Genomic DNA, 14,900 nt, shown 5'->3' with positions numbered 1-14,900 from the left:
CTTCGCCAGAGAGTCCTTCTCCACTCCAACAATGCTATTCAGGCCTCTCATCAAACTAGAGCACTTTTACAAGAGTTTTTAAGGGAAATCATTAGGTATTCACTTTACAGACCTAATTTGGCTCCCTCTGACTTCTGTGCTTCCTAATATTAAAATTTTGTTAAAGGGCACCCATTTTCTTTGGTTAATATAAAAAAAGACTGCATTGACATGGTTAAACTCCCAGGACCATCAGTTCTTTGGGGATGGACTGAATGGCTGGTATCATTGCTTACAAAAATGTCTTGAATTGATGGACCTTGTGTTGAGAAATAACATATATATTTTTTAAAAAAAGAATAGGCTTATAAATCAATGGGACAGAATTGAGAATCCAAAAATGACCTTTATATTTATGACCACTGATTTTCAACAAAGGTGCCAAGGCAATTCAATGGGGGAAGGATAGTCTTTTCAACACATGATGCTGGGACAATTGGGTGTCCATATACAAAAGGATAAATTTGGACCCTTATACCATACACAAAAATTAATTCAAAATGGGTGACAGACCTACAATTAACAGATAAAGGTAAATCTCTTAGAAGAAGGCTTTGGAATGAATTGTGATTTGGGGTTAGTCACTGACTTCCGAGATATGACACAAAAAAGAAAAAATAAATTGGACTTTTACACTTCAACACACACCATCAAGAAAGTGAAAAGGCAAGACACAGACTGAGAGAAAATATTTGCAAATCATATATCTGATAAGGGCTTGTATCCAAAGTATATAAAGACCTCTTACAACTCAACAATAAGAAAAATAACTCAATATTAAAATGGTTGAAGATTTTATTTGAATAGACATTTCACCAAAGAAGACATACAAATGCCCAGTAAACACATGTCAAGATGCTCAATTTGTCATGAGGGAAATGAAAGTTAAATCTCTAATGAAATGCCACTTCACACCTACTAGGATGACTATAATTTTAAAAGACAGTAACAAACGCAGGTGAGCATATGAGAAAATTTGAACCCTCATACCTGCTGGTGGCAATGTAAAATTGTCCTGCTGCTTTGAAAAAAATTTTAAATAAAGTTGCCATATGACTTAGCAATTCTACTCCTAGATATGTACTTAGAAAAAATTAAAACATATGTCCTCACAAAAACTTGTACACAAGGCCGGGCGCAGTGGCTCACGCCTGTAATCCCAGCACTTTGGGAGGCCCAGGTGGGCGAATCATGAGGCCAGGAATTCAAGACCAGCCTGGCCAACATGGTGAAACCCTGTCTCTACTAAAAATACAAAAATTAGCTGGGTGTGGTAGTGCACACCTGTAATCCCAGCTACTCAGGAGGCTGGGGCAGGAGAATCACTTGAAACCAGAAAGCAAATGTTGCAGTGAGCCGAGATCACGCCACTGCACTCCAGCCTGGGCGAGAGAGTAAAACTCCGTCTCAAAAAAAAAAAAAAAGAAAAAAGAAAAAAACGCACACAAAAACAAAACTTGTACACAAATGTTCATAACAGCATTGTTCATAATGGCCAAAAATGTCCATTAACTGGTGAATGGCTAAGTAAAATATGGCATATCCATAAATAGAATATTATTCCACCATAAAAAGGAATAAAGTACTGATACATACAACAACATAAATAAATCCCAAAAACATTATGCTAAGTAAAAGAAGCCAGACACAAAAGCCCACAAGTACAATTCTATGTATATGAAATTTCCAGACGAGTCAAGTCTATAGAGATGGAAAGTAGTTCAGTGGTTTCATGGGACAGGGAGTAGACATGAGGACTTACTGCAAATGGACACAAGATTTCTTTTGGGGGGAAATGGGAATGTTCTAAAATTAGATTGCAATGATGGTTGGACAACTCTGTAAATTTACCAAAAATTAATGAATTTATATATATATAATTATATATATAAGAATAGACATATTTTCAACATATATTCTTTTATATATGTTTTATGTGAATTTTATGGTTTTTTAAATTATATCTCATTGAAACTGGTTTTTTAAAAAAGATAGGAGTAAAAAGACAATGCTTTATCCAGGTGACGATACTTGCTAATGGTGAGTTTTTTTAGGCATTCATTTATGGATTAATTCAGAAAATATTGATTAGTACTATTATGATAAATGCTGGATATCAAAGATGACATAGTCTCTGCCTACCAAAAGCTGATGGAGATAATGAATCATTCATAGTAGCCAAAATATGGAAACAACCCAAATGTCCATCAACATATAAATGGACACAGAAAGTATCGTATATACATACAATGGAATACTATTTATCCTTAAAAAAGAAAGGTCCTACCATTTGTGACAACATGGATGGACCTGACTGACATTATGCTCAGTGAAATAAGTTAGTCACAGAAGGACAAATACTGCATGATTCCTCTTATGTGAGGCCTCTATAATAGTCAAAAGTCTAGAAGTAGACAAGAGAATGGTGGGTATCACAGGATAGAGGGAGGAGGAAAATGGGGAGTTGTTGTTCAGTAAGTATAAAGTTATAGTTAAAGATGAGTAAGTTACAGAGATCTGTTGTACAATATAGCACTTACAGTTAATCAGAAGGTATTTTGTACTTTAAATTAATTTATCAAGAGAGTAGATTACATGTTAAGTATTCTAACCACAATAAAAAAGTGGGTGGCACAAAGAAATTGTCGGAGGTCATGGATATGTTTACCATATGGATTGTGGAGATAGCAACATAAGTATATACATATGTCAAAACTCCCCAGGTTGTATACATTAATTATGTGCAGTTTTTTGGATACCAATTATACCTCAATAAAGGTGCGGGGGTGAGGGGAGGCCAAGAGTGTGTGGGACATGGCACTACTAGAGAAACAGTTAGTAGCTCCAAAAAAGGAAGTGTGTATGGAGGGCAGTTGTGTCTTCAACAACACTAAAAAAGGTAAGCCGGGGGCATATCCTGAAAGGCCTATGTGTCTTGCTAACAAATTTTGCTCTAACTTACAAATATTGGTTAGCAATTATGGTCTTTTAGGTTAGGAAGAGGTGCAACAATTCACAAAGCTATAATAAAAGCAAAATGAGGGATTGAACATGGAGATATAGCAATACCCATGGGAAAACCAGACAGGAGAGAATAAACAGAGAAACATTTAGGAGGCTTTAAATACTGGAAGGTGTTTGGGATTGGAGGAGGACCGTCAGATTTTATAGTGTAGGTTACAGCAATACATACATCCAGGAGTGGTATTGGGGGTGGATCTGAGCTCAAAGTTGGCAAAGACAAAGTCAGACCTCAGGCCTCTCCAGTTTTTATTGGACCATGCCCAAGCCAGCCCACAGGGATGGGAAAGGAAGGGAAAGGGGAAGCCACTATGTTGGGTTCTGCAATGGTATCCACAGGAACCATGATGCTGGGGCCAGACCAGGCGGTGGCATGGATGGTGGACACCACCACACACACACACGCACGCACACACGTACACACACACGGGCGTGCACACACACAAGTGGTCCCTCTTCTAAGAAGACCAAAGCCAGAAGACTCCTTCTTGAAAGTGAGCTGTGAGTCATCTACCCTGAGTCAAAATGACAGATTTCCTTGTTTACTCAGTTTGACCCAAGAAAAAGGATAGAGTCAAATCTGGATGGAGAAGCACAAAATCTGTTGATTTGTAAGGAAAACACTTCTGTGCTGCTTGTCAAAATGCAGATATTTTAGTTAGAAACTTATTTTAGAATAATGTATGTTAGGACACCCTTCTTCCCCTGACATCATCATGCAATTGGAGAAACTAGAGCTTTATGTTCCAGCGCCAAGGACCCAAGAGGAGCTTCAAGTCCGACCATATTAGATGGACCCACGACAGAGATTTAACCCAACTTTATGTTCCAAGATTTCCCAGAGGGTCGCTAAAGAATACTCCTAGGAAGCTATAGAACATCTCCTTTTTACATCTTGGAATTGCCGATACAGGGATTCAGCAACTTAACCATCAGCCCTGGTACCTACTTCCCTTCCCCTCTCCCTGAGTGGCTTATCCAACAAGACTGACAAGAGTTACTCCAACAGGAGAGGGAAGACAGGCATCTCTACAGGATATGCAGATGAAGACATTGCTGTCTTGGAAGAAATAAATTATTGAGATTCCAAAGACTGAAATAACTTTCTCTCAACCAACCATCTCAGCTATACTACAAGGCTACAGTAGCCAAAACAGCATGATACTGGTACCAAAACAGAGATATAGATCAATGGAACAGAACAGAGCCCTCAGAAATAACGCCGCATATCTACAACTATCTGATCTTTGACAAACCTGAGAAAAACAAGCAATGGGGAAAGGATTCCCTATTTAATAAATGGTGCTGGGAAAACTGGCTAGCCATATGTAGAAAGCTGAAACTGGATCCCTTCCTTACACCTTATACAAAAATTAATTCAAGATGGATTAAAGACTTAAACGTTAGACCTAAAACCATAAAAACGCTAGAAGAAAACCTAGGCATTACCATTCAAGACATAGGCATGGGCAAGGACTTCATGTCTAAAACACCAAAAGCAATGGCAAGAAAAGCCAAAATTGACAAATGGGATCTAATTAAACTAAAGAGCTTCTGCACAGCAAAAGAAACTACCATCAGAGTGAACAGGCAACCTACAAAATGGGAGAAAATTTTCACAACCTACTCATCTGACAAAGGGCTAATATCCAGAATCTACAATGAACTCAAACAAATTTACAAGAAAAAAACAACCCCATCAAAAAGTGGGCAAAGGACATGAACAGACACTTCTCAAAAGAAGACATTTATGCAGCCAAAAAACACATGAACAAATGCTCACCATCACTGGCCATCAGAGAAATGCAAATCAAAACCACAATGAGATACCATCTCACACCAGTTAGAATGGCGATCATTAAAAAGTCAGGAAACAACAGGTGCTGGAGAGGATGTGGAGAAATAGGAACACTTTTACACTGTTGGTGGGACTGTAAACTAGTTCAACCATTGTGGAAGTCAGTGTGGCGATTCCTCAGCGATCTAGAACTAGAAATACCATTTGACCCAGCCATCCCATTACTGGGTATATACCCAAAGGACTATAAATCATGCTGCTATAAAGACACATGCACACGTGTGTTTATTGCGGCACTATTCACAAGAGCAAAGACTTGGAACCAACCCAAATGTCCAACAATGATAGACTGGATTAAGAAAATGTGGCACATATACACCATGGAATACTATGCAGCCATAAAAAATGATGAGTTCATGTCCTTTGTAGGGACATGGATGAAATTGGAAATCATCATTCTCAGTAAACTATCACAAGGACAAAAAACCAAACACCACATGTTCTCACTCGTAGGTGGGAATTGAACAATGAGAACACATGGACACAGGAAGGGGAACATCACTGTTGTGGGGTGGGGGGAGGGGGAAGGGATAGCATTAGGAGATATACCTAATGCTAAATGACAAGTTAATGGGTGCAGCACACCAGCATGGCACATGTATCCATATGTAACTAACCTGCACATTGTGCACATGTACCCTAAAACTTAAAGTGTAATAATAATAAAATAAAATAAAATAAAATAAATTTAATCTGTTTAGCGCATAAATTTATTAGTTTGTGTACATGCTGTGTAAATATTCAATGAAATGCTATTCATATTTAAATAAATTCTAGATTCATATGATTAATAACTTGGAAAATAAACTAATTATAAAACAAAACAAAAAAAAGGAAGAGAAAGAAAAAACATTTTTTTCTTCCTGACATGATGGAAGAAATAGAGATAAGAATGGATCAACAGTTGGAGGATTCAGAGGTTGACAATGTATGTATCACAGGTGAGATCCTTCCAGGAACACTACAGTGGTGAATGGTGAATTGTAGCAATGGATCTGGAATTTTAAAGAAATTATATCAGCAATAGATTCCAGTGTGCTTCCTTGCTACACATAATTTTGGGATGACAATGGGGCACATGGAAAGTAGCTTCTCTGTGGAAAGAGAGATGGGATACCAATCAGTTATAATTCCTTATAATTACTGTGAAGTGAATTGTCCCTTTTGCTTTGAATCTATCTTTCCTCCTTACCCTGATAGCAATAATTAATAAGAAATGTATAGAGCTTGAATGCCTTGCTACAAATACTTGATTCCATTTTACTCATTGTCTCCGAAAGAAGCACTGTTTGATGGAAAGTGTGTATGTTTTAGAATACTGCAATCAATGATAAGACTCAAAATCAGTATTTCAAAGCAAAAGAACAAAAACAAAAAAGAAATATGTAAATAGAGCTCAGTGGCTTTAATCTCTGAAAACTAAAACAGCAAAATAATGAGAGTAGAGTACATATAGTAGATTTTTTCTACTTTTCAAAAATTGACTTCTATTATCTTTGAGGGGGTGGTGGAAGGAAATTCTGTTGTGTGCTTTCCATTTTCAGTACCAAATAAATGTGTGTATAAATAAACATTAAAAATTTAAAATTAGGTATGCCTATCAATTTTTTAAAAACAGCAATAATTTCAAAATACAAATTTCTTTTCAGGTGAAATTACTTATGGTGGTAGAGTCACAGACAGCTGGGATCAAAGATGCCTTCGTACTATCTTGAAAAGATTTTTTTCTCCTGAAACATTAGAAGAAGATTATAAATACTCTGAATCAGGTGAATGACTTTTCCATATTACAGAAAAGGCCTTTCCCAAGAAGATGTTGACAGCATCTCTCAGTTTCCCATCCAGGGGCTGTCTGTGTCGGGTCTCCACAACACTGTTATAGCCACACCCTATCCCCATGCTTGGCCACCTTCAGAGCTGGTTTGATAGTAGGATCACAGAGATACATAGTGCATGGTAACCACTTTGAATTACTTCGATTTTAAAGCTTATTGCACTGTGTCTAAATCTGTTTTCAATGTTATGTTCTAGTATGTTTTGAATGTAATCAAATAAAACATCCAGACATAGTGGCACATGTCTGTGGTCCCAGATACTCAGGAGGCTGAGGTAGGAGAATCACTTGAGCTCAGGAGTTCAAATCCAGCCTGGGCAACATAACAAGACCCAGTCTCTAAATCATAGTAAATATTATTATTACTACTATATAAAAGTTTTTTAAAAAATAAAGAAAAGAAAATGTCTATTACAGCAAGTTGAGTAAAAACCAGATCTGTGAGTTGGAGATAGTTTATTATGAGTCAGACAGCAAACAGATTAATTGTCCTGAGTGATCCCCTTGGAAGGAGCAACTTGATTATTACAAGCTCATAAAAGCTCCTACCATTGAGCATCAGTCAGAGCTGATAAGATTCAACTGTATATCCTGCAATCACTATAGATAGTTGAATAACCCTAGATTTCAATGTAGCTTTTAGTTTGGGGAATTAGAGAGGGCTGTTGTTGTTTATCAAACAAATATGAAAGCAATCTCTAACACAAGCATAAATTTAAGCCCTTAATGAGTTACACCTTTCAGCATAAATTTGGAGCCCTTCATGAGTTACACCTTTCAGCAGCATATCCCTGGATTCTCCGCATCTTTAAATGCGCTGGAGAAGGCATCTGAAAAGTTAGGACAGTAATGAGATTCTCAAGGCCTGAAGAAAAGATAACAAAACTAGACACAGCAATGAAAGCATGAAAGCTTAGGAAAAACAATCCCCCTTTCTACATGAGCCAGCTGATTGCAGCCACCATCTGCACCATACAAAGAAAAATCAAACTTGGCAGTACAAAGCCAGTCTATTTGAGACATATTTGTCTTCTGTGTTTTTAATAACAGGCATCTATTTTGCACCCATGGCTGACAGCCTACAAGAGTTTAAGGACTACATTGAAAATCTGCCTTTGATCGATGACCCAGAAATTTTTGGAATGCATGAAAATGCCAATCTAGTCTTCCAGGTATGTGGCCTTTCATCTTAAAATACATATTTATGTTGTGTATGTAAACTCAAAACATCAGTAATCACCCCCACTCACTCTGGAAATTATAATCTTCCTAAATAAACAAATAAAATAATTGTTTCACCTTGACTTCAACATTTGGTTCCAATTTAGCCTGTTACCTCTGGGTCCTTCACAGAATCCTAAGACCGTCATGCATTTTCCCTGTCACTGGCCAAGCCCCTCCATCTCCAGGCCTTCTGCCTAGTCCATCCATAATCTACCTGATCACAGTCCAACAATTACATGAGGATTTCAATAATAATATAACCCTCTCCCTTTGCCCTTCTTCTACTAGGCTGGGCACATTTGTGTCATATTACACAAAGGTCTGTGGATCCATACATGATTCAATTATAAAAATACAGTGACAAATGTCCAAAGCAGATAAATTGAAACACTGTTTATTAAAAGCATGGTCACAGTGCCAGATCATAACCCAGAGCAAACTGGGTTGTTTTACTCCTCTGTGTAAGACCTTGTGATGCTGCACCATTACCTAACGGTAGTCCAAGCTCTTCAGCATGCACTCGAAGCTTTCCCATGACCTAGGCCTGCTCAGAGTCACCAGGCACCAGAAGCAACCCCTGGACTTGGACTGGACCTAAAGAAGGAGTCAGTGAAGGAACCCCAGGGCACCACGTTCCTGCCATGGACCTCTGAGATCCTAGACACAGGAGTTCTTGTGACCCCCACAGACCTTTGGACTGGCAGGCAGAGCAGCCCAAAGAATAAGCAGAGGCACAGTTTGAACCCACACACAGCCCAGAAGGCTTTGCTGTGCTGTGCAGCTGCAGGATAACACTACCACACTCATCCCCCAAAGCTCTCCATGTTACACTGAGTGGCTGCAGCTCCTGCTATCTGCCAGGCCAAGAAAGAGCAGGGCCTGAGCATGCTCATGCCTCAAGACAGGCCCCACCACCACTGCTACAGGCCCAAAGTGCATCTATTCCATGCACCCCTTTGCCTGCTGGCCCCTCCCAAGACCACCTCTGAGGCCGCTCCTGTGGGAGAGTGCCCACAGCACAGCCTCCACGGCCCTGCCTGAGTGTTTTATTGGCAGCCCAGGAGTAGTTCACCACCCCCATCACAGCCAGTGCTTGACCGCTAGGGGCCAGGGGAAAAATCCACAGTTCTGGTCCCAACTCCCCAGGACTCAAGCACACCACCCAGGGATATCAAGTTGATATCTGTGGCCTGAGCTCGAGTAGGGGAACACAAGGAAGAGTATGGCATAGGTTTGTATGCCAGCAAGGGAGCTGGTCACTCCTCTTTTTTTCTTTTTTTTTTTTTTTTTTGAGACGGAGTCTCGCTCTGTCATTCAGGCTAGAGTGCAGTGGCACAATCTCAGCTCACTGCAACCTCCACCTCCCAGGTTTGAGCAGTTCTCCTGCCTCAGCCTCCCAAGTAGCTGGGATTACAGGTGGCTGTCATCATGCCCAGCTAATTTTTGTGTTTTTAGTAGAGACAGGGTTTCACCATGTTGACCAGGCTGGTCTCGAATTCCTGACCTCAGGCGATCCACCTGCCTCGGCCTCCCAAAGTGCTGGGATTACAGGCATGAGCCACTGCGCCCAGCCCACCCCTCTTTTTCCAGGATGAGCATGGCCTAACAGCCACCACTTTTCCCTTACTGGGTTCCATAGCCCAGAATGCCTGGGCTGGCTCAGTGATCTGGACAAAAATGGCTTGGGACAAGCCTAGCTGGTTGGGCCTGCTACTTGGGCAGAGACTGGAGGGAGACCCACCGGGTCAGGGAGCATGAGCTGGGCAGGCCCCCCAACCATCCGCTGGGCTGAGAAGCCTAGGCAGCAGGTGCCATATTGGTTGTACACTGGCAGTGCCACTACCCTGTCCAGGGAGTCTCCACCTTTGAACAACTGCATCACCAAACCACCTGCAGACATACTCCACAACTCACTCTAACTTTGGCAAGCACAGGGGATAGGCAGTTACCTAAGGAGTAAAGGGTCTTCTAGAGACAGTCTTTGGTGCAAAGCACCCCTAAGAAAGGAGGGAGCGCACTCCACCAAAGCCCCACTTGGGAAAAAGGAAATGGGGGTGTGACGCCAGCCACTAAAAGAGACACCACCAAGGCCTAGGAATGGACTTAAAGAGGGAGCGTCTCTCATTTTCCACCCTCACCCACATTCCCATTGGAGCCCTTCCTGTTGGGGCCTGGTAAGTGTGTGTACTTCAGTAAGCTGCTTTTCTGTGATTCTCCATTGGACCCACCCTGCTGAAAGTAACTGTGAGTTGGAGGAGCATGCTTCTCTGTTGCCTCCACCCCCACTGAGGGCTATTGCAGCTAAGAGCCTATGTGCTGGCTCTTTTAAGCCAGGACTACAGCCTGAATTACAATACCAAACAAAAATAACATTGCTACAAGCAATGCCTGTCAAACACACTGCATAAACCTCTATGTAACCAAAGAACCCATATAGAGCCTTGCCCCTCTGAAAGCACCCAGAAACAAAGCCAATTGATTGTACACAACATACACCACAGTCATATCCTCCAGGAAAAAAAAGAATAAAATGTCAAAAAACTCCATCCAAACAAGCAAATTCAAAAAGATAAAGAGGCATCAATTCCTTCAGATAAGAAGAAATCAGCACAAGAACTTCAGCAATACAAAAAGCCAGAGTGCTTTGTTACCTCCAAAGGATCACACTAGTTCCCTAGCAATGGATCCTATTCAGATTGAAATGTCTGAAATAATAGATACAGAATTCAGAATATGTATGACAAGGAAACTCAATGAGATCCAAGAGAAAGTTGAAATCCAATGCAAAGAAGCCAGAGAAATAATCCAAGGTTTGAAAGATGATACAACTATATTAAGAAAGAACCAAACAGAGCTTCTGAAATTGAAAATCTCACTACGGGAGTATCAAAATGAAACTGGAAGTCTTAACAACAGATTAGACCAAGCAGAAGAATGAATTTCAGAGCTCAAAGTTTGGTCCTTTGAATCAACCCAGTCAGAAAAAAATAAAGAAAAGAGAATTTTTTAAAAAATGAGCAAAGGCTCTGAGAAATATGGGATTATGTAAAGTGACTAAATCTACCATTTATTATCATTCCTTGGAGAGAAAAGAAAGTATTATTCACAATAGCAAAGACTTGGAACCAACCCAAATGTCCAACAATGATAGACTGGATTAAGAAAATGTGGCACATATACACCATGGAATACTATGCAGCCATAAAAAATGATGAGTTCATGTCCTTTGTAGGGACATGGATGAAATTGGAAATCATCATTCTCAGTAAACTATCGCAAGAACAAAAAACCAAACACCGCATATTCTCACTCATAGGTGGGAATTGAACAATGAGATCACATGGACACAGGAAGGGGAATATCACACTCTGGGGACTGTGGTGGGGTGCAGGGAGGGGGGAGGGATAGCATTGGGAGATATACCTAATGCTAGATGACGAGTTAGTGGGTGCAGCGCACCAGCATGGCACATGTATACATATGTAACTAACCTGCACAATGTGCACATGTACCCTAAAACTTAAAGTATAATAAAAAAAAAAAGAAAAAGAGAAAGAAAAAAAAGAAAGTAAGCAACTGGAAAACATATTTGAGTATATAATCCAGGAATATTTCCCCAATCTCACTAGAGAAGTTGGCATGCAGATACAAGAAATCCAGAGAACTCCTGCAAGATACTGTATAAGCTGACCATCCCTAAGACATAGTCATCAGACTTTCCAAGGTCAAATCAAAGAAAAAACCTTAAGGCATTAGAGAAAAGGGCCATATTACCTATAAGGGGAATCCTTTCAGAATAACAGCAGACTCTCAGCAGAAAACTTAGAAGCCAGAAGAGATTGGGGGCCCATTTTTAGCATTCTTAAAGAAAAGAAATTCCTGGGCCAGGCGCAGTGGCTCATGCCTGTAATCCTAACACTTTGAGAGGCTGAGGCAAGTGGTTCGCCTCAGCTCAGGAGTTCCAGACCAGCCTGGGCAACACGGTGAAATCCTGTCTCTACTAAAATACAAAAAATTAGCTGGACGTGGTGGTGTGAACCTGTAATCCCAGCTACTCAGGAGGCTGAGACAGGAGAATTGCTTGAACCCAGGAGGCAGAGGTTGCAGTGAGCTGAGATCACGCCATTGCACTCCAGCCTGGGTGACAGAGTGAGGCTCTGAAAAAAAAAAAAAGAAAAGAAAAAAAGAAAGAAAGGGAAGGGAAGGGATTCCAGCAAAGACTTTCATATCCTGCCAAACTAAGCCTTATAAACAAAAAACAAATAAAATCTTTCCCAAGCAAGTAATCACTGAGGGAATTTGGCACCAGCAGACCAGCTCTACAAGAAATGCTTAAGGGAATCCTAAACATAGAAATGAAAGAACAATACATGTAACCACAAAATCACACATAAGTACATAGCCTACAGACTGCATAAAGCAACTACACAATCGGGACTACAAAGCAGCTAGCCAACAACACCACAACAAAAACAACACCTCACGTATCAATATTAACCTTGAACATAAATGACCTAAACATTCCACTTAAAAGATATAGAGTGGCAAATTGAATTAAAAAACAAGACCCATCCTTCTGCTGTCTTCAAGAGACCCATCTCACATGTAATGACAACTATAGGCTCAAAGTAAAGGGTGGAAAAAGATCTATCATGCAAACAAAATAAAAAAGAGCAGAGGATGCTATTCTTGTATCGGAGAAATCAGACCCTAAACTAACAAGAATAAAAAAGGACAAAGAGGGCATGATATAATGATAAAGAATTCAATTCAAGAAGATTTAATGATCCTAAATATATATGCTCCCAACATTGGAGCACTCAGATTTATAAAATAATTACTTCTACCTAAGAAAAGACTTTTACAGCCGCACAATAATCAGAGGAGCAGGGGGTGGGGGGACTTCAACACTCCACTGACAACATTAGATCATCAAGGAAGAAAATTAACAAAGAAATTCTAGACCTAAATTCAATACTTGACTAATTGGACCTAATAGACATCTACAGAATACTCCACCAATAACCAAAGAATATACATTCTTCTCATCTGCACACAAAACATACTCTAATATTGACCACATGCTTGGTCATAAAGCAAGTCTCAACAAATTTAAAAAATCAAAATTATACCAAGCATCTTCTCAGAACACAGTGGAATATAATTAGAAATCAATACCAAAAGGAACTCTCAAAACCACACAAATGCATGGAAACTAAACAACTTGCTCCTGAATGACTTTTGGGTAAACAAAGAAATTAAGGCAAAAATCAAAAAATTATTTGAAACAAATGAACATAAGAGACCCAAAACACCAAAAGCTCTGAGATGCAACAAAAACAGTGTTAAGGGGAAAGTGTATAAAGCTAACTGCCTACATCAAAAAGGTATTAATAGAAAGACCTCAAATTAACAACCTAATGTTGCACCCAAGGGAACTGGAAAAATAAGAACAAACTAAACTCGAAGAATGCAGAAACAGAAAACCAAATACTGCATGTTCTCGCTTACAAGTGGAAGCTAAACACTGGGTACACATGGACGTAAAGATGGGAACAATAGACCCTGGGGACTCCAAAAGGGGGGAAAAGGAAGGAAGAAAAGAGTTGAAAAACAACCTGTTAGATACTATGTTCACTATTTGGGTGATGAAGTTCAATAGAAGCCCAAACCTCAGCACCATGCAATATATCCGTGTAACAAATGTGCACGTGTACCCTCTGAATCTAAAATGTTTTTTAAAAAATTAAGACAAGTGGCAAATCAAAACATTTTTGAAACAAAAAACAGAAAATTTAGCTTTCTATATTATAGAATTATCTTATAAATTAATAATAAATAATAAAATGCTAAAAATCAAAAATGTTAAAAAAACATTATGAATAATTCATAAAGGAGTAATATAGATGGTCAATGAACATATTTTTCAAGATTTAAATTCTTAAAGTGCAAAAAATGAGAAACCATTTTATCTATTAAATTAGAAACATTTGTTTAAGTAATAATATTAATTCTTGCGAAGACATAGAAAGGCTTTATGATACACTATTGTTGGAAATATAAATTGATACAATGTTTTTAGAAATTAATATGGTAATACCCAGTTTTAAAATATTGCCTCTCCTTAATCTATCATTTAAAGAATTTCAAAAATGGTGGATGAAATTCATACAAACATATTCTATTCCCGAAGTGTAATAAGATCAGCTGGGCACAGTGGTTCACGCTTATAATCCCAGCACTTTGAGAGGCCAAGCCACGTGAGTCACTTGAGGCCAGGAGTTCGGGACCAGCCTGGCCAACATGGTGAAACCCTGTTACTACTAAAACTATAAAAATTAGCCAGGCGTGGTGACGGGTGCCTGTAATCCCAGCTACTTGGAGGCTGAGGCAGAAGAATCGCTTGAGCCTGGAAGGCAGAGGTTGCAGTGAGCCAAGATCACGCCACTGCACTCCAGCCTGGGCAACAGAGTGAGACTCCATCTCAAAAAAAAAAAAAAAAAAACTAATAAAATCAAAAAACTAGAAATTTCCAAAAAATAGATAAGTAACTCATATTAATTACAGTGTATTTATACCATAATTAGTATCACATTGTCACTTAAATTATCACATAGTCACTTAAAGCATGGTTCATGAGGATTTTTCAGTGATATTAGAAGACTCATAATATTGAAAATGAATTAATATTACATAAATTTATTAGCTCAATTTTGCAAACCTTATGCACATATATACAGAAAGTGTCCTAGTTGAAGTAAGCTATAGTTTATTTAATTAAATATTACTTCATTATAAGTAATTATATCTGGAAAGTAAGTATCATGAGTATTTTTTCTTTATATTTTTCTACCTTCAAATTTTTCTGTAATAAGCCGTATTTTTCTAATTTTAAAAAAAAGTTAATTGAATAAAAGAATGACC

General features: G+C 39.0%; 1 protein-coding gene across 1 annotated transcript in view; it reads left to right on the top strand.

Annotated features, from left to right (window-relative positions):
- Nucleotides 1–14,900, top strand: part of DNAH6 (dynein axonemal heavy chain 6) — a 303,630-nt gene that overhangs the window by 273,803 nt on the left and 14,927 nt on the right. The window contains exons 69-70 of the mRNA XM_515578.8: nt 6,568–6,687; nt 7,803–7,924. Of these exons, the coding sequence (XP_515578.6) occupies nt 6,568–6,687; nt 7,803–7,924 (242 nt within the window). The remainder of the gene's footprint in view (nt 1–6,567; nt 6,688–7,802; nt 7,925–14,900) is intronic.

This window comes from Pan troglodytes, chromosome 12 (genome assembly GCF_028858775.2).
Source record: "Pan troglodytes isolate AG18354 chromosome 12, NHGRI_mPanTro3-v2.0_pri, whole genome shotgun sequence".
NCBI classification, from domain to species: Eukaryota; Metazoa; Chordata; class Mammalia; order Primates; family Hominidae; genus Pan; species Pan troglodytes.
The sequence above is the reverse complement of the archived record's forward strand: the minus strand, read 5'-3'. Positions and strand labels throughout refer to the sequence as shown.